This window comes from Camelina sativa, chromosome 9, assembly GCF_030686135.1.
Source record: "Camelina sativa cultivar CO46 ecotype springtype chromosome 9, ASM3068613v1".
Classification (NCBI taxonomy): Eukaryota; Viridiplantae; Streptophyta; class Magnoliopsida; order Brassicales; family Brassicaceae; genus Camelina; species Camelina sativa.
In genome coordinates, this window is record NC_141888.1 from 38,274,892 (window position 1) to 38,295,507 (window position 20,616).

General features: G+C 34.4%; 4 protein-coding genes across 4 annotated transcripts; 3 read left to right on the forward strand and 1 right to left on the reverse strand.

Annotated features, from left to right (window-relative positions):
- Positions 1–1,515: 1,515 nt before the first annotated feature.
- LOC104713674 (calmodulin-binding transcription activator 3) lies at positions 1,516–7,078 on the forward strand. Its single transcript, XM_087465405.1, has 14 exons — positions 1,516–1,968; positions 2,617–2,736; positions 2,835–2,950; positions 3,112–3,200; positions 3,316–3,358; positions 3,456–3,666; positions 3,766–3,876; positions 3,990–4,279; positions 4,421–4,478; positions 4,571–4,935; positions 5,014–5,693; positions 5,772–6,300; positions 6,393–6,713; positions 6,800–7,078. Exons 1-14 carry the CDS (start codon positions 1,929–1,931, stop codon positions 6,926–6,928), a joined length of 3,102 nt encoding a protein of 1,033 aa, XP_087321531.1. The 5' UTR covers positions 1,516–1,928; the 3' UTR covers positions 6,929–7,078.
- UBP4 (ubiquitin-specific protease 4) lies at positions 7,062–9,832 on the reverse strand. The gene is made up of 6 exons (XM_010430850.3): positions 9,290–9,832; positions 8,981–9,091; positions 8,713–8,811; positions 8,404–8,592; positions 7,937–8,118; positions 7,062–7,593 (listed from the first exon to the last, which is right to left on the reverse strand). Exons 1-6 carry the CDS (start codon positions 9,404–9,406, stop codon positions 7,191–7,193), a joined length of 1,101 nt encoding a protein of 366 aa, XP_010429152.2. The 5' UTR covers positions 9,407–9,832; the 3' UTR covers positions 7,062–7,190.
- Positions 9,833–10,909: 1,077 nt separating this feature from the next.
- On the forward strand, positions 10,910–11,326 carry LOC104713677 (uncharacterized). Its single transcript, XM_010430851.2, has one exon. It carries the CDS (start codon positions 10,943–10,945, stop codon positions 11,324–11,326), a length of 384 nt encoding a protein of 127 aa, XP_010429153.1. The 5' UTR covers positions 10,910–10,942.
- Positions 11,327–16,210: 4,884 nt separating this feature from the next.
- Positions 16,211–18,650, forward strand: LOC104713678 (tryptophan N-monooxygenase 2-like). The gene is made up of 2 exons (XM_087464356.1): positions 16,211–17,289; positions 17,791–18,650. Exons 1-2 carry the CDS (start codon positions 16,288–16,290, stop codon positions 18,421–18,423), a joined length of 1,635 nt encoding a protein of 544 aa, XP_087320482.1. The 5' UTR covers positions 16,211–16,287; the 3' UTR covers positions 18,424–18,650.
- The last annotated feature ends 1,966 nt before the right edge of the window (positions 18,651–20,616 follow it).

Here is a 20,616-nt window from a genome sequence, read left to right on the forward strand (position 1 = left end):
ATCTATGTATTTAATATTTAGTAAACGAGTTTAGTTAGATGAAGTAAAAACTCATGCCGGCCGGAACTTAGCTTGAATGATCTCCTTCTCCTTCTCCCCCCTTCACCCGACATGTGCATGGTCTTCGACCTTCCAATATTATAATTTTTGGACATTCCTTATCTTAGGTTTGGGCTACCACGTAGGATGCTAAAATTTTAGTGAATCTCTTAGTGTTACGTGTATTTGGGTTTGACTCTACAGTGGTCCAAATCAATGAGTATCACTTTCTACTTGGTAACGCAACCATGTTAATGGGTCCAAGCGGCTCTAATTAAAGAATGATTATTAGACGATCCAAAACGCTTCCAACCCGCTATCCTATTATTGATCAGGATTAGACCGTACCCTTGAAAGGATTAATTGGACTTCATATCTTGATGAAAATATCGAAGTTCATTCGCTTGAGAATTTTGAATTCAATATATCTTTGTTCGCACGTGGAAATGAAAAGAAAATATCAAAATGTTGCATAATCACAGCCTCTAAGAAGACAAAACATAAACTTTGTAGACCATGAACAAACAATGACTTCGAAAGTCCCTACAACTAGCTAGTACATACCCTTCGAGCTATTGCCTTCAACCCCCATTGATATCAAGATTAATTTGTCGGCCAATTGCTAGCTAAAATAAGCAAATTATTAAACAACATTTCTATGATTCTAACTATGAGAAAAAACATTCGTACTTTTCATGCTCATGCTCTAAAAATTCGTTTCTCACATAAGCTCTTCATGGTTTTTTTCTCTACAAACATAAAGTTTTATTTTACTACGAGACACTATCTCATTTACTTTTTTTGACCCCTTTTACGATCACATCTTCACAAAATACCCCCAACCTTTTTTTCTAAAGCAAGTACCGTGGTCTGTTGTACTAATTGGAACTATCAGAGAATTCCTCAAATAAATATCTTTTGTACTTTTCGGATTACCACATGTTGTTGTAGAAACTTTCTCTCTAGTGACTAGACATATACGTACGAACGACGAAAGTTTTTTCTTTTTGTTAATTATATATGATATGAAACGTAATCATTTGATGATACTTTCAATTATTGACATGATCATATGATATAAATGATCGATGTTATGTTATTTGAAGATGTTTTACCTATACCACAAGGTTCCAACGTTATATGACTCCCTTGTACTATGTTTACATTAATCTGCAAGAATACTTACTTTTCCATAATCAAAATCCAGACTTTGTATATACACAATTTAGATAATTTCATATATCCTCACTCAGAAATTTCACAAGTATTCGAAACTTTTCTAAATTTCATGAAAAGATGCTTATGTTTTTTTTCCCAAGAATATACAATAGCTCAGTTCAAATTATAGATTCGGTTTTCAAATTCAACCAAATATGTCCTAGAATCAGATAAAAAATAATTATAAAGCAGAGGAATATATTGTCAACACGTGATAAAATAACCCAATATTGACAATACCAAAAAAAATAAAAATCTGATTATTAAAAAAAATGATTGATTAAATAAAATAAGATTATTATTATTAAAAAAATGAAAAGGGAGAGTCGAGGAACTTGCGTCAGAAGAATTTTGACTAGAAAGAAATAAATTCAACTACGACGGCCAATTTCTCTCATCGTACGGATTCAATTCCTATCGTCTCCCCTCTTCTCACTACTCAGATGCTTCCTTCTTCACTTTTTACCCTTTTGATTTCTTGATTTTTGGTCTTTGATTCGTACCTCTGCTTCTGTTTCCACCAACAAGACCAAGAAGAAGAAGAAGAAGAAGAAGAAGAAGAAGAAAAGAAGAAAGCTTTCACCTTTACTCTAAAAAGTTTTCACTTTTATATTATATATATTTATTTCCATATGTCTGCTTTGAGGCTCTGAGATCGAAGAAACGAATCTATGGCGGAAGCAAGACGATTTAGCCCTGTTAGTGAATTAGGTGAAGTGAATGTTTTCTTCTTTTTTATCTATTTGGGGTTTTTGCTGGGTCATATCTTTATCCGATTAAATCTTTTTTTTTTTTTTCGATCTATTTGGTGTCGATGTTGGTACCTATCACTGATAGTCGTCAAAGTTTCAATCTTTATGTGTGGAATCTATTCAAAATAGCTTCTTTTTTTTTTCTTTTATCCATTATTAGTCTTGACTCTTGAGTGATGATGATTTGTTCTTGTGGAAGCATATTTTGTCTGAATATTCTGATTTGGTTAATTGAGTTCATCACTTACTAGTCTGGTTATAATACTTATCCAAGTTGAAAAACTAATCTTGTTTTAGGTCTTGATCATCATTTAAGTGGGTTTACTTTTACTTGTTTACTCTTTTAATTATCTCTATGCATAATTTATGACTTTGTATAAGCTGAAAATATCAGTGTGCTGTGTGTTTGGTTTATACTTTAATTAGCTGCTTCTTAATAGGGGGTTGACTTTTTTTTGTTGGCTACTAGATCTGCAGCTACTTACCAAAAGTAGTATAGAGTCTCTTAAAGCTTTCTTGATTAATTTGATGTCTTAAAAGCTTTCTTCTTGAATGGTATCTTCTTAGTTGTACTAGTTGTTTTGATTTCAATACTTTTTGTCCACAGATGTTGGCCAAATACTCTCAGAAGCACGTCATCGATGGCTTCGTCCGCCTGAAATATGTGAAATTTTACAGAATTACCAACGGTTTCAAATTTCTACCGAGCCACCTACTACACCATCAAGTAAGGTTTTTTACCAAAGTTTGTTCCTTTATGAGTGTAGAATGAAACTCAGGAGTTTGAAGACTGATGTTCATGCTAAATCTCTGTCTCGTTTTCAGGTGGGTCTGTTTTTATGTTTGATCGAAAGGTGCTCAGATACTTCAGGAAAGACGGGCACAATTGGAGGAAGAAAAAAGATGGAAAGACAGTGAAAGAAGCTCACGAGAGGTTGAAGGTAGTAAATAAGACATATTCCTTTTTTACTAACTAGTTCTTTGAGAAGTATGGTCAAAAGAGAAGCACTTTGTGATTCTTTGATCCGAAATGATATAAATATCATCAAGATGTTGGTTGGTGCTTATTAGTGATGTCTCTAGCTCATGAATATCCGTGCAGGCGGGAAGCGTTGATGTTCTACATTGTTACTATGCGCACGGACAAGACAATGAAAACTTTCAAAGACGCAGTTATTGGTTGCTTCAAGAGTAAGCTTATTATAGCATTATAACTTTTATGCCATTTGCTTGTGTTCTTAAACTACTGTGATAGATTCCCTCTCTCTCTCTCTCATTTTTGCTTTTTTGTTGGTGAATAATACAGAGAGCTTTCCCACATTGTTTTTGTCCACTATCTCGAAGTTAAGGTTTGACCCCATCCTGTTATTTGCTATTTACTCTGCCTCGTTATTATGTTTTTCACGGAAGTAGAGTACTTGAGAGTGAAACTTGTACATGAATCAGGGTAGTAGAGTTTCTACTTCTTTTAGCCGGATGCAAAAGACTGAAGATGCTACTCGGTCTCCTCAAGAAACTGGGGAAGCCTTATCCAGTGAACACGATGGTTATGCTTCTTGCAGCTTCAATCAAAATGATCATAGCAATCATTCACAAACTACTGACTCAGCAAGTGTCAATGGTTTTCACACTCCAGAACTTGAAGATGCTGAATCAGGTGCTTCTTCTTTTACACATGATGTCACATTCTACATATTGAGGATTACATGCCTTTTTAGTCTCTTATCTTATGCATATTACAACATTCATTCTCTAGCATACAATCAGCATGGAAGCTCCATAGTTTACTCTCATCAAGAACTTCAGCAGCCTGCAACTAGAGGAAACCTTACTGGTTTTGATCCTTACTATCAAGTATCTTTGACGCGTAAGTTCTTGGTGACCTGGTTTATGCTCTTTTGTCTTTTCTTTAGAAGCATAAGTTCCAGTAACTATGGTACCTCCAAATGACATATAGTTTTTTATTTAATTTAATTTCAGCCAGGGATAATTATCAGAAAGAGTTTCGCACAGTCCCCATAACACATTCTTCAGTTATGGTAGACAAAAGCAAAACTATAAACAGTCCTGGAGTGACAAATGGGTTAAGGAACAAAAAATCCATTGATTCCCAAACCTGGGAAGAGATTTTGGGAAATTGTGGTTCTGGAGCTGAAGGCTTGCCTTTGCAGCCTAACAGTGAGCATGAAGTGCTGGACCAAATACTCCAAAGCTCTTCTTTTACCATGCAAGATTTTGCCAGTCTACAAGAGTCCATGATCAAAAGCGGGGTATACACATTTCTGATTTTATTGCTCAATTTCTGCATTCCTCTTGCTCAGTCTGTTTTGCTGTGTGTTTTCTATGCTCTTTTGATAAGCTATGTATTCATTTGAGTGTCTGAATTTTATTTTCTCTTCAAACGTCTACAGAATCAGGAGTTAAATTTAGGAGTTACATCTGATCATACTGTGTGGTTCCAGGGACAAGGTTTGCACTGCACTCAGCTTGTTATTTCGATAAAGGTTGGGATTTATTTGTCTTTAAAAGTTAACTTTCAACATTCTTGTATTTGACTGCAGATATAGAGCCTAATGCTATAAGCAATCTAGCTTCAAATGAAAAAGCTCCATATCTATCCACGATGAAACAGCATCTGTTAGACGGTGCATTGGGCGAAGAAGGTTTGAAAAAGATGGACAGTTTCAATCGCTGGATGAGCAAAGAGCTAGGAGATGTTGGTGTTATAGCTGATGCAAACGAGTCCTATACTCAATCAAGTTCGAGAACCTACTGGGAAGAAGTTGAGAGTGAGGATGGGTCCAATGGTCACAACTCTAGGAGGGAACTGGATGGATATGTTATGAGTCCTTCCCTCTCTAAGGAACAGCTCTTTAGCATCAGTGACTTCTCTCCAAGCTGGGCGTATGTGGGTTGTGAAGTGGTGGTAAGCACTGTTGATCAATTTATCTTCTCGGGAGTCATAAGATAGGTTTGTGCTTATATTCTTTTTCAACATTTTTAGGTTTTTGTCACTGGAAAATTCTTAAAGACTCGGGAGGAGGCTGAAATTGGCGAGTGGTCTTGCATGTTTGGGCAAACAGAAGTTCCAGCAGATGTTATAGCTAATGGTGTTCTCCAATGTGTTGCTCCTATGCATGAGGCTGGAAGAGTTCCGTTTTATGTAACATGTTCCAACAGATTGGCATGCAGTGAAGTGCGTGAATTCGAGTATAAGGTTGCGGAGACTCAAATATTTGACAGAGAAACAGATGATGAGTCCACTATTGACATTCTTGAAGCAAGATTTGTTAAACTGTTGTGCTCGAAATCTGAAAGCTCAAGCACTGTTTCTGGGAATGACAGTGATCTGTCCCAAGTGAGCGAGAAGATTAGTTTACTGCTTTTCGAGAACGATGACCAGTTGGATCAGATGCTCATGAATGAAATCTCCCAAGAAAATATGAAAAAGAATCTTTTGCAGGAATTTCTGAAAGAAAGTTTACACTCATGGCTTTTACAAAAGATAGCAGAAGGTGGAAAAGGTCCAAGTGTTTTGGATGAAGGTGGCCAAGGTGTATTACACTTTGCAGCTTCTCTTGGTTACAACTGGGCCTTAGAACCAACAATACTTGCCGGTGTAAGCGTTGATTTTCGCGATGTAAATGGTTGGACCGCACTTCATTGGGCAGCTTTCTTTGGCAGGTGAGTAACTTCTTAAAAGTGTTCATCTTCTTTTTCTTTGATTTTGTGTTTGAAACCAAAAGGTATTTTCATATTCAGGGAGCGGATAATTGGTTCACTCATAGCTCTTGGTGCTGCTCCTGGAACTTTAACTGACCCAAATCCAGATTTCCCATCAGGAAGCACACCTTCTGATCTAGCCTATACTAATGGTCACAAAGGAATTGCTGGTTATCTCTCGGAATATGCCTTAAGGGCCCATGTTTCTTTGCTCAGTCTAAATGATAGCAATGCAGAAACTGTTGAGACTGCTCCTAGCCCATCCAGCTCATCTTTAACAGACTCGTTGACAGCTGTACGTAACGCTACTCAGGCAGCAGCTCGCATTCATCAGGTTTTCAGGGCTCAGTCTTTCCAGAAGAAGCAATTAAAAGAACTTGGAGATAGAAAGCTTGGAATGTCGGAGGAGCGTGCTCTTTCAATGCTTGCTCCTAAAACACACAAATCAGGACGGGCGCATAGTGATGATTCCGTGCAAGCCGCTGCTATCCGGATTCAGAACAAGTTCCGCGGTTACAAGGGAAGAAAAGACTATTTGATTACTAGACAAAGAATCATCAGAATACAGGTGTGTAATGTTTTGAGAAAAACCAAACCAAAGTTCTTGCTTTGTTTGAAGGTTTCTCAAATTCTTAACGGTTTAAACTGGCAATGGTGCAGGCTCATGTGAGAGGTTATCAGGTTAGGAAAAACTACAGGAAGATAATCTGGTCAGTGGGGATATTAGAAAAGGTGATATTGCGTTGGAGACGGAAAGGAGCTGGTTTGCGCGGGTTTAAGTCAGACGCACTTGTTGATAATAGGATGCAAGATGAAACAGAGAAAGAAGAAGATGATGACTTTTTCAAACAAGGAAGGAAACAAACAGAGGAAAGGCTACAAAAAGCTCTTGCAAGAGTGAAATCAATGGTTCAATATCCTGAAGCTAGAGATCAATACCGTAGATTGCTGAATGTGGTCAACGATATTCAAGAAAGCAAGGTATTTTATAAAAGTTAACCTTATCTTCTCAGAATCAACAAAACTGAACAGTCTTGATTCTTAATCTATCTATGGTATGGTTATAGGTGGAAAAGGCTCTTGAAAATTCAGAAGGAGCAGCATGTTTTGATGATGATCTGATAGATATCGAAGCATTGTTGGGAGACGATGACACACTGATGTTGCCTATGTCCTCATCTTTATGGACCAATTAAAAACCACTCTCAAGCTTTATGTGATTGATACTTGTCACAGTATTATTGACTCAGTAAACTTGTAAATTCTTATGTAATCACTCTTCTCATGTTCTGTAACTGCATTCATTACTCTCTAATTTAAATGATAATATTTGAACATTAATCAAACTTATGTATAACCAAATAGTAAACCTTCCTTGTCATTAAACTGTACATGGCTTGGTTTCCATTAGTATACAAACTTTTCTGTTTTTCTGAGTTAAAAGTAAAATTGATGAGATTAGGTTCTTGTTCCGAGGCTCTCGTATAACAAGATGTAGCCATGATCAGTGTTGCTCGAGTACTCTTGTGATGAGCCAAAGAATGTCTGAACAGCAGATTCTTCAATCATTTCAACAGTTTCATCATCAAAGAAGAGCCAATGGTTATGAGATTTCACGAGGCTAACATAGTGACCATGGTTTGGTCCACTTCCGACATGAACCACAACTGCAAAGAGGGAGTACTCGATGTCCACATATTCTTCCACTGTGTTGCTGAGTTTCAGTTCCAGCGGGAAGACAACTCTGTAAGATAGCTTCTTGTAGCGGCCCAACTGTTCAATGTATTTAAACCGTTTCAGATGTATAACTAAGATGTGTGGCGGTTTCTTGATCTTCATCCTCTTCTGCGCTTCTTGTAAACTGCACAAATAATCATAAAACTGCTTCAGTCATGTAAATCATTAAACTTTAGGGAGTCTTGCTCTTGCACACTGAAGAACTAACTACAAGGACTTGTGTTGTGAAACTATAACGTGTTGGGTTTTTCTGTATAATTTAAAGGAACAGTGAAGAACTATGAAACCAAAAAACCTTGAGTTTAGAGTGCACACTGAACTGAAACAGATTATATTCGAGTATCAAACCAAAAAAAAAACTTTAAGGGAGCAGTGAAGATCTAGTCATAACATGTTGGGTTTTACTGTATAATTTGATACAGTTATAGTAGATGCAAGCTCAATGGTTACGGAAGAGCATTTTTTACCTGCAGCATTGGTCACAGAAAAATTTGTCTTCAGCGTGTAGAGTCTCTGTGGAGCTGAAGTTTTTCAAACAGCTAGTTATCGAACTGTTCTGTTCAATATCAAGGCTCAAGTCTAGGAAAGTTTCATCTCTTGCTGTTACTGTCTCACACCGCAGACACCTTGTCTCGTTAGTAAGTATACCCTGTAACGAGTTTGCACATGCTAAATCACTTGAGATAACAGGAAAAGACTATAAATAATATGTGATGTTCAGTTTTGAGATTGGGCTCGCTTTGGGGATTAGAGAGAATGCAGGAAATTAAGCTTTGTTGATGCTTACTGCATCTATACTGAAGGCAGCTATAGGTCTATGGACTACGGCCAAATACCTTATTGCATATTTAAATCCAGCATCTAAAATAAAGCCAAAAATGAACTGAGCGTACCGTAGAAGAAAAGATATGCAATTTATTAAGAAGCAGCTTACCTGAAAAATCTTGTGCACCCATGTAACAATAGGTTCTTTAAGAACAACGTTTGCCTGAGGAGCTTTCGATCCATTTGCAATCTTTTCAGGAGATGATGAAGTTTCACGGCCCGTTTTTGTAGCTTTTGCCTCTTTCTCTAAGATGTCAACAAGTTCATTTAGCAAATAGTTCAGGAACTCATGTGCATCCTGCATGAAACAGTAAACACAATCTAATCAAACGCTTTGTATATAGATATGCTTCTCTCACAATTTCATTATCCTCACATAAAAGGAATGTTGAGAAGATAGGCAGTTAAGGCAGATTACCTGATGCATATAACTCCGGAAAAGCTCATTCTGTTTTTTCAATCTCTGCACAAAACGCTTCGGAGCAATAACTCCTGTTTTCTTCTTCTGGGAACTTATCTATGGGAAAAGGGGTACTAAAATTAACAGACTTAGGAGAAGTAAACACCACTGAAATTATCAAGTAGATGATGACAATAATAACGAAAGACTAAACGAAGCAAACACATCTGCAATGCCATACTTTCAAAAGTAAACGAATCATACTCAAATTATACTATAATATTACCTGGGAAAACAAGTCTGCCAAGCAGGTCAAGAGATTCTCCTCAGCATCAGCTTTATTATTTGCATAGTGTTCAAGCAATTGTTCACGAAAAGGAGCACAAAAATAAAGAGCCTGCACAATTTATTAGTTAAGATCAGCCTTCTTCTAGACTAGACCTAAGATCGAGATAGAACATTCTACATTCATATATCAACCAAATTGTTCTCAAACAATTTCAAATCCTAGATGAAATCTACCAAAAAAGCAAAACGATTCGTACACATGGAAACTCAAAATGAGGAATCGAGAGAGAGAGAGGGAGAGGGAGACCTGTAAAACACTGTTACAGTAACAAGTGTTTCCGAAGTTTTCGAATCCGAAGTAGCGTTCTCCTTCCGGGAACTGGTCGCCGAGAGCTTTCTCGAGTTTAGACCCCGCGGCGCCCATATCTCAGACCTAGCCTCCTTCTCGGACCTTCTCGTAACACCGTGATTTCGTTTCGATTCGATTCGGAGAATCTCTACAAAGGAATGAGAGATGGATTCAGTCTGGAGATTTTCAGATTTCGAAGATGTTAAGTTCAGAGAGGAGATGAGAGGGTCGTAATTGAATTTTTTTGTTTTAAGCGAATGTTATATGCAAATTAAATTTGTTTGGGGGACCATTTATTAATTTCTATATTTAGCTATTTTTTATATTTAACAGCTACTTTTAATTTAACTTATATATTTTTCCCCACGTAAAACTATTTTTAAATCACATTCTACCAAAACAAAAAAAAAAAAAAAAAATTTGAATCACATAAGTGTGTGATGAAATTTATAAAATAAATTGAATTGAAGTTGGAAGAGATTAAAAAGTTGTATACTTGTCAAGTCAATTTTCTACAATCATTAGCATATAACAAAAATATGTGTTGGTTATTGCCAAATTTTAAGATTGATTGGACTAACCTTTTTAGTTTATCTACTTGTCTTTTTGGAAAATCATATTTTTGTCTTCAGGTATTTTGGATTGTAATGTTATGTGGAATAAATGATATTTTTCCTAACCAACAGCTAATTAAAACTAGATGACAACACTTAAAAAAAAAAAAACCATTACAATTATAATTCATTTACAATGATTTTTAGAGGGGCAAATTGTCAGTTATTCTTTGGATGTGGTTATCTTAAAATACATATTTGGTGTAATTTGGTAAATAAAATTGTACTAAGGTATATGTGTACAATTTATGTTATTGAGGACAAAATTGCAAATGTTTTCTTTTCTTCTTGCATATGAAACGCTGCCGTTTTATTCCGATCTTAAACTACCCGGTTGAATCAAGTCGTCACCGTGACGGGCAATAAGTGTCCACGGCGAGACAAACCTTAATGTTTATGTTTTCACGAGCCAAATATTTTCTCTTTGATAAAAATAGTTCTATTAAAATAAAGAAAGAGAAGTTGAAAAATAAAAACTAAATCCTTTCACACAAAGAAAAAATATAAAACCAAATAACATTTTGTTTATGTGTTCATCATCATGTATTCGATCGAGTGAGATCAATTTGTGAGTACGTTTAACTGATATAGGTTAATAGATCACTACAATGAGAGGGCTAGAGAAGAATAGTATTACTACTTTCAATTTGCAAATGGTCTTCAACTTCGAGGAGAATCACGAGTATGTTGTCGTTCATATTGTTTTACGTTCAAAGTATTTGACATTTTTTTTCTTTCTTGTCAACCAAAGTATTTGACATTTAAAAATCAATTCAAGTGGTTTAGTTTTTGAACATTTCACGTGATCTTCCATGGGAAATAACAGAGAAACCCGCACGTCCGTACATGCCTATATATAATAAGGTCATTAGCCACACGTACGTACTCATCCCCAAACAAGACGAAGAAGAAGTAGAACTCAAAAGTTTTGTTCTTTTTTTTTTATAGTTATAGTGATTCCAAAGCAAATAACATTTTACAGTCACTTTCTAATCACATGATGAGTTCGATGGATGCTTTAGCAATGGCGGGAGTGGAATATCAAGAATGGGGACTTAGTATTGAAGAATGGGAGCTTCAAGAATCTGTAGTTCCGCCCCATTTGCTTGCTGATGATTCTGACGAAGAAGAAGAAGATCATCGAAACAACAATGATTCTGAAGAAAAAGAAAAAGAAGATCATCTTCGAGATGATGATGATGATAGAGTTTTAGATGGCTTAGCAGTTAAACAAGTTGTCCCTTGTGACATTAGAGCTTCGGTTGGGAAACTGATTGAGCAATCTCTCTCATATATGATTGTTCACCTCAAGCAGCTTAAGTTCTTAACACTTCTTGTTGAGAACTTTTTGTTTAGCCATGTTCTTTATTTTCTTTTGTAATCGTTTTTTAAGAGGTTTTTTTAAAAAGTCAATCATTTTAATTGAGGTTTTGTTTCCATAAAAGAGTGAGTTATAATGTCATGTAAGCATTTTATTTTTTTTCGTGACAAAAAATGTATTTGTAAGTCCTTGTATTTAGTTTTGATAAGTTGAGTTGATTCAAGTAAACCTAACATATAAATCTTATTTGGCATTATTTTTTTTTCTATATGAAAGCTCAAAACTCAATACCAAACAAAACAAAAGAAATATCATTTCTGAAACTGAAATCTCTTTCATTGTATATATCTGTGTTAGAATAAAAATAATAAATCAACCAAACTCGAATTATACAGTAGCCCCATATATACCCTTCACTCCAATAAAATTATATCGTTTTAACATATATTGTCGAACATTTTCTTTTATCAAATTCTCTATATATATATAGTCTATACAGCTATACTTTTAAGCAGAACAAATATATCTAAAACTAATATGGAGAGAATATTAAATTTTCCTAAATGCAAGTATTTGGATGGATATGTTCTGAATCATATACTGTACATACAGTATGTGTGTAATATGCCTCCACGTTATATTCTTTCTGTTAGAGCACCAAAGGGGAAAGTTCCATCTTTCAAATGGAAAGAAAAGAAAAAACTTTTTTTTTTGTATCTTAAAAAGATTCACGAGAATCTCGAACGCACCATGACGTTTGCATCAATACGTAATATCTTACGCATATGAATTGGTTACCATTATATAATTTAAACAAGAATAATTAAAAAATAGTGAAAAGTTTGATAAACCTTTGTACATAAGAGTATAAGAATGGATTTTTTACATAAACCTTTGTACTAAAGTAGAGATTTAAGGACTTCTAACTCTAAAAACTATTATAGCAAACTACGAAACAAAATATTAGATATAGTGTCGACCTAAACAACATAGAAGAACAAAGCATATGTTTCATATGCCTACAATGAGATGATTAACGTGAACTAATTTCTGATTTTGTCATCATAGAAGGTGTTATTCAAACAAACAAACCAAACACAAATCAAAAGAGACATGTATACGCTCCTTTGCCTAGTATCAAACATAAGAACATAAGACTGCTGAATTGTTTACATAAACCGTTGTACTAAAAGTAGAGAGTTAAGAACTTCCAAGTCTAAAAACTTTTATAGCAATCTAGAACCGGAAATAAAATATTGGATATAGAAAATACATTTATAAAGTGTTACTGAAAGAAAAGAAATTTAATATAAAGAACAACATGGAAGGGAAATAAAGTAATATGCATTGCACATTTTACTGTTTCAACATATTTCCAAGCTCCATCAATACATTGTTACCATCACAAAAATATTCTCATTCATTTTGTAGTAAAGACTCAAGGCAAGTGATACAATTTATAGAATCTAACACATTAATCATCAGTAAATAATGCAGAATACCAAAATATCAATCACTAAAAGAGTTTAAAGTATAACATAAACAAAAAGGCATTCAAGATTCAAAGAAACTATTATTATCATTTGCAGGAGTCTCATGTACGTTAAAACAAATATATCTACTACAAAGAAACATCCATTTCATAAAATGAGAAACCTTATGTTACATAGAAGCACCAAAACATAGATAATTGGTAAATTATACACAGTTGAATGTCAAGAACATCCAAGTCTAACAGCTATTATAGAAATAATAGACATAGAATACATTAAGTCGACCTAAAAAACAGAGAAAGAACAAGACAATTACTCCACACCGCTACAAAATGAACTAATTTCTGATTTTGACATGAATCATAGAAAGTGTTATTCAAACAAACAAAAGTTTTTAAAACTGTAGATTATTTTATGCTCACCCAAAAAAAAAGGAAACTAGGTTAATTTTCAAAATTACAAACTATGTTATCTAGGTCGTCCAAGCCAATTCATAAATCATAATTGCAATATAATCTTCGTTTTGCTTTTCTTAGTTAAACATGCACTCACCAGATATTTAGGTATGTACGTGATTAATCATACACACATATATATATATATATATATATATATATCATGTATGATGTATGGACCAGGATATATATATATATACTTGATTTTGGGTTTAAATCTATCAATGTTAACCACAAGATGGTGGGCTAGTGGTTCTAGCTTGGAAGAAAGAGTTGTCATGTTGGTTCAGGCCAGCGATCGATTCTCCCCAAGCGCAGAATTGTTAGCTTTATCTCTTTAGCCACATGGTTATGGACCCATTGCTTAGGGTCCATTTGAAAGCCTGGGGGACCCTACCCATGGGATACCCTCTCCCCAGGGATTATCAATGCATGGACAAGCATACATGTGTGCATGTAGTTAGGCTTTTCTAGTTGATAAGGTTTTTTTTTTTTGGGTGCAAATCTAATTGCGACGGTTTGCCCAATGCTATATTATACGTTTAAAATAAGATCCAACAGAACTACTCCGAAGCTCTCGGATGTCTTGAAAGAGTCCAAAGAGTTTAAAACGAATCAGGTTGGTGAGGGTTAGTGAACCAACTGAACCTGTAATTCATTATTGTTCAGAGATCGAGCATTTTGTAGTGCATGAATTACGGAGCTTCAGCCATCAAAGCGGATCCAATATATATCCTCTTTGTGAGCTGAGAAGTTTTCATAAGAAGTGTTAGATGCATTGACTAAGACCAGCCAAAGCCTCCATTACGTGTAGTGGAATTGCAGTTCGCTTTATATAACATGAAATTAAATAAATTTTTGTCGAAATGAGTGGTTAGAAAAGTTATCATCTCAAATAGATATATTACGTTCTCACATTTTTAATAAGATCTAAAATAATATGAAAAAGCGAGTGATTTATAGAAAACTTACGAGATATGATTTACTATAACTTTACTGAAATGCAATTTAATTCAAAATAAACCGATATAAGAGTGTTGACAAAAAAAAAAAAAAAAAACCCGATATAAGAGTCATTATTTTGAGAATGTGTGTTATACGATCATATTATAGTGGTGGATCATAATAACAAACAATATTTGTGTCTTAAAAATCAATCTATAAATTAAATATTTTTGCATTAAAAAAAAAAAGATTGTTACAAATTAAACTATTTATAAGCCCTTACGAAAACAAATCAAATGAATTTTTTTTTTTTTGCTATAAGGCTTAAAAGAAATATATTTTGCTTTTGTATTTTATAATGTTTTTAAAAAAAAATAGATCTTCCAAATATTTCATTTTCCCGATAGATGTATTGTATAAAAAAATAGTTTTCAATTTCAGAGATTTTTTTAATAAATTTAGTCAAAAACTATTGAAAATATATTTGTACAAACAAAAATATACGAAAAGGCTGCCAAACTTGAATATTATGAGGAAAATAATAGAAATTGAGTTATACAGCCCAACATAAAAGAATAATGGTGAAAATTTAAAATAAATTTTAATAAGAGGTGACTTTCATTGCTTTTAAATTCTCCTTAATGGGGTCAAAGTAGGTGATTACACCAAATAATTTAGCATGATTTTATTACTTCACTAAACAAGTTAGCTAAATTACATAGTTTTACCCCTGAAATCAGATATAAAAAAAAAAAAAAAGAAAAAAAGGTGTTATACTAGCTAGAGACATGGGTTACTTATTCCACTATTAAACAGATACGAAGAAGTATGACTATTTTATTTGGTGTCGACCTTTCTACCGTGTAGCCGTCGCGTAAAGTCACTGGTACTTTAAAAACTCGTATCCAGTATACATGTGTGTAGGGTCGACCACTATATTTGACATTGACATTGACATGGTTAGTAACGACCAAACATCAGCACCACGAGGCATTTTGGCAGGTGAGCTGTACCAATATTTTCCATTGTTAACCAAATTGTTTTAACTGAAGAAGATGGGTAGCCACAAAATAAAAATCGCATAACAAATTGAGTGAGATTGATTAGAATTATTTTTAAAATAGCATATGAAATAATTTATGAATGTGCGACAATAAGCATCATATAACTTCGCATCTTTCACTCTGTAGTTTTGTACACTGTTTACTATTTTAAATTTTAACACCGGTTTCAAATTGATTTACTAAATTAGACATCAGAGAAATAACTTAACTGCATATATCAGTAATATATTTTCGAATTCACACATATTATATAAAAATACGAATTACATAGATAAGAATTTCATAAATTTTGTTCATTTTAATATAATTCACACCACGGAAAAATTAATCGACACATAATTGCCGAAGTTGAAGAGACATTTATTACTTTTGTTCTCCAAAACGGCATGTATGTATGTTGATATTGATTGAGTAGAACACACTACAGACAAATAAGTTATGTGGATATATCACCCGACCTACCAAAAGTAAAAATGCTCGTATAAATATAGTTTTGTGCTTAAAATTGATGTTTTACATACATACATGCATCGGTGATGAAGTTGTGACAATACAAACACAAGCCAATTTATAAGCTATATATGGCCTCGTTATCAACAGCAAATATTCAAAAATTTTGAAACTGGATTATTATATCTTAGAAAATGCATGTAAAGAGGAACCGCGGCATAATGTAGAAAAAAAATAACACACTGCTTTGTTAGATTAGAGATTTAGAGTGCATATGTAACACGAGGATTTTTGGCAGATCACCAATAAAATCATTTTAAAAGTATGAATGAATTAGTTTAATAGTATTATCTTCTAATTACATTTTGGGATTGTGAATGTTTCCAACAATATTCAATATGGTGACACTCATCAGTAGAGACCAAGTCGGTCCAAACTGCTTCCTCCCCGAAACAAAAGGGGTAGTATCGTCCTTTTCCTATGCACCTACCTCTGTTAATGTGACATTATAAATAATAAGGTGAAATAAGGATTCATGCAGAAACAATTAGCATAATTAACAAAACACATATTAATTGTTTCTTCATCTCTTTCTTCCAAACAAAACACAATAAATGGATACGTTAGCTTCAAACTCTTCGGGTCTCACGAGCAAGTCAAGTCCAGGGTTGTGGTTTAGCAACATGTATCTCCTCACGACACTCCAAGCCTTTGTGGCCATTTCTCTCTTGATGATGATACTCAAGAAAATAAAGTCATCTTCACGAAACAAGAAGTTGCATCCTCTCCCACCAGGACCGACCGGTTTTCCAATTGTTGGAATGATTCCGGGGATGCTCAAAAACCGTCCAGTTTTCCGGTGGATTCATAGCCTCATGAAAGAGCTTAATAACACGGAGATACTTTGTGTACGTCTAGGAAACACTCACGTGATCTCCGTTACGTGTCCTAAGATAGCACGTGAGATTTTTAAGCAACAAGACGCACTCTTCGCGTCAAGACCACTCACTTATGCTCAAAAGATCCTCTCCAACGGCTACAAAACATGCGTGATCACACCGTTCGGCGAACAATTCAAGAAGATGAGGAAAGTAATAATGACGGAGATTGTTTGTCCGGCAAGACACCGATGGCTACACGACAATAGAGCCGAGGAAACAGATCACTTGACCGCTTGGCTTTACAACATGGTTAAAAGTTCCGAACCGGTCGATCTCCGGTTTGTTACGAGGCATTACTGTGGAAATGCGATCAAGAGGCTTATGTTCGGGACGAGGACGTTCTCGGAAAAGACTGAAACCAACGGTGGACCGACCGTAGAAGATATCGAGCATATGGATGCTATGTTCGAGGGGTTAGGGTTTACGTTTGCGTTTTGTGTATCGGATTATCTACCGATGCTTACGGGATTGGATCTAAACGGACATGAAAAGATCATGAGAGAAGCTAGTGCAATTATGGATAAATATCACGATCCTGTTATTGACGAGAGGATTAAGATGTGGAGAGAAGGTAAAAGAACTCAGATCCAAGATTTTCTAGACATTTTCATCTCTATCAAGGACGAAAATGGCCAGCCGTTGCTTACCGCTGATGAAATCAAACCAACCATTAAGGTATATTTTGACATGTTTCGTATATAAAAATTTCAATTATTTTAAAGTTTAGATATGTAAAAATATTACATATTATATAATACCGGCGCAAAAAAATAGTTTGACATTTCTTTGAGTTGAATGTGGAAATTTCTATTCTTTCAAATAAAATTAGAATTATTGTAAAAACTAAATGTCTCATGTTTTGGTAAAGTTAAATATGGTGAAAGCGAATGTAACGTCAAAATTTAGGTGATTCCAGATATGGCCATTCAAAACTTAAATAGCATCTTAAAAAAAAACAGATTGTATACAAAATAACTCTTTTTTTGTTTAATTTTGTCAACAAATATTAAAAAAAAAAAACATGTATAAAAAAAAGTCATGTTACCCATGCACGAGTCCATTCATAGAATAATAAACTGATAAGAATCATTTCTTTTTTTGGTTATAAGATTATTAGAATGATTTATTATTCGTCAACTTGCTTAAACTAATAAAACTCATTTATATATTTTGTAGGAACTTGTAATGGCGGCACCGGACAACCCATCAAACGCCGTAGAATGGGCCATGGCGGAGATGATAAACAAACCGGAGATCCTCCACAAAGCTATGGAAGAGATCGATAGAGTCGTCGGCAAAGAAAGATTGGTCCAAGAATCTGATATCCCAAAACTTAACTACCTCAAAGCTATTATCCGAGAAGCTTTTCGTCTTCATCCCGTCGCCGCCTTCAACCTCCCACACGTGGCACTCTCCGACACAACCGTCGCAGGTTACCATATCCCTAAAGGAAGTCAAGTTTTACTTAGCCGTTACGGTCTTGGTCGTAACCCTAAGGTTTGGTCTGATCCACTTAGTTTCAAACCGGAGAGGCATCTGAATGAGTGTTCGGAAGTGACTTTGACGGAGAATGATCTCCGCTTTATCTCGTTTAGTACTGGAAAGAGAGGATGTGCTGCTCCGGCGTTAGGTACGGCGATAACCACCATGATGCTCGCGAGACTTTTGCAAGGGTTTAAATGGAAACTAGTCGGAGGTGAGACACGAGTAGAGCTTATGGAATCGAGTAATGATATGTTTCTTTCGAAGCCATTGGTTATGGTCGGAGAATTAAGATTGTCAAAGGATCTTTACCCAACAGTGAAGTGAGACGAAGTACGGTGACGTTCGGGGAAGGCTTTTGCATGTATTATATATGAATATTAATGTACGTATAAGCGTATAACCAAAATTTTGGTAAATCATGCACCTTGATTCACCAAACTTTGTTCAGTTTTGGTCTTTTGGGGAATACTTAAACTGTGTTTCCTATAGCGTTATATTTATTATCGACAGCAAAAATAATCTCCAACACTTCAAGTTGGTTCGTAACATTATCGACAAGTGTACATTAACATTAGCAATATTTCTATACGTGTTACTAAAATTGTTACATACACAAATCGATGACCATGCAAAAAAGGCTACAAGCGTTAAGTGTAGGAGCATCTCTTCTGCAAAAACTTTGGTTTTAGTGGTTTGGTGCTTAGACCTTCGGATAGAAAAGGATTGGTGCAATGCGATCTAGTTTAAAGGAACACCTCCAAACATGTTTTCTTGATGTAGATTTAATTAATTAGACAGGTTACAAACAAAGATGAGGCTCATGTCATGAGGCATGACAATACCCAAATCGTAAAAACTTTGTAATAATGGATATGATGAGGGCCATGAGGCCAAAGAATTCAAGTATGCCCAAAATAATTTATATTCTTTTTTTTACGTCTGCATATTTAGCTCCTTTTTTTTATTCGAAAAGAGATTCTAGTTTTTTCGTAGACAAATATAATAGACAACTGAATATTACATGTATTTGTAAACAATAATTCTCTATGGAGTTAGAAAGGAAAAAAAGAAGTCAGGCACATTGAAAGGATGTGTTAAATTTGACTGTGGGCTGTGGCCGAGATAGTCCAAGTCTATAAAGTCATTACTAATTCATAACATTCAAACCCCGATCTATCGATTCAACCACAAATAGTCCAGTTCCAGTATATATTAACCAGTTAGAGGTTTAAAACGGTTTTTAATAGTAATTTAGATTTTTTTCTTTTAAAACAAAACGTATCGGTTCACGGTTATAGTTCTGGTTTAAAGACACTGCCCAAAGGCCAAAGTATATTTATATAACTAAAATAAAGTTTTGTCAAAATTACAGAAAACGTCATTAGGTTTAAGAATATAAATAAAATTCCTTCATTAATATTTTATAAACAAAACTTTTATAAAATCATTTGGTGTAGTTACACCAGTATCATCTAATAAAATTTACTAGATTAGGACCTGTGCTAGAGCATGAGTCCTAATTCCTTTTATTTATATTATAATTTTAAAATAAAATATAATTGATACGACGGTTTAACATTGTAAACTGAGAAACGTTTGTTATTATTATTATTATTTTTTGTATGAATATGAGAGATGTATTTCGGTGAATAGAGATCTGAATGATTTATATTAAAAGCTTGGAAGGGTGTTAGGTAGAATTTTATTTTCAACTGCACAATAAAATCTTGGAAATCACAATTAAATATGATTAATTGCCAAAATTTTATTTATTTTTACGCCTAATAGTATATTTTATGCCTAATAATATATATGGTGTAACAATATATGGAATAATCATGATTTTTTTTGAAAATTGTATAAATCATTGGAATATTTTCTTTAAGATATTCTTAAGTGTATTCATATAGCTTACGGGATTGACTAATTAATCTATAATCTTTTTTATAACAAACCTATATTTAATTTATAATCTATTTTATAACCAACTTAGAAAAATTATATAGTATACAAAAAAGGTTGTGTACTTCTGTTTTATTATATAGGGGATGTTTCATAAGCCTACATTAACAATATGTAATGTTGTACTAAATTGGTTACCCGAAAAAATCTTTGACCATTTCTCCTCCAGATTGGGTAATCATAAAAGTATATTTTAATTATGTGGTTGAAAAAAAGAGTCTTTGGCCATATTCCAAAGATTAGGAATCCAAATATATATGCTAATTTTGACTGAAAATAACTACTTTATACATAATTTTATAACAATAATTTTTCTAGTCAAATAATGCATTGAATCTAATATATTGAATGATACTTACGGTAAGATTTTGTAACGTCCCAACCGCCACCTCTTAGTGGGCCCTATGTCCAATCTCAGTCCATGGGTCCACCTTTTTTAATGGGCCTCACGTCCTCTCACTAAGTCCGTGAGTCAATCAATATCTGACGGTCGGTTTGCTACGTCCGGTAGGCTTTAAAGACTTGTTACTGTCCCTACAAATCACCACATGATCT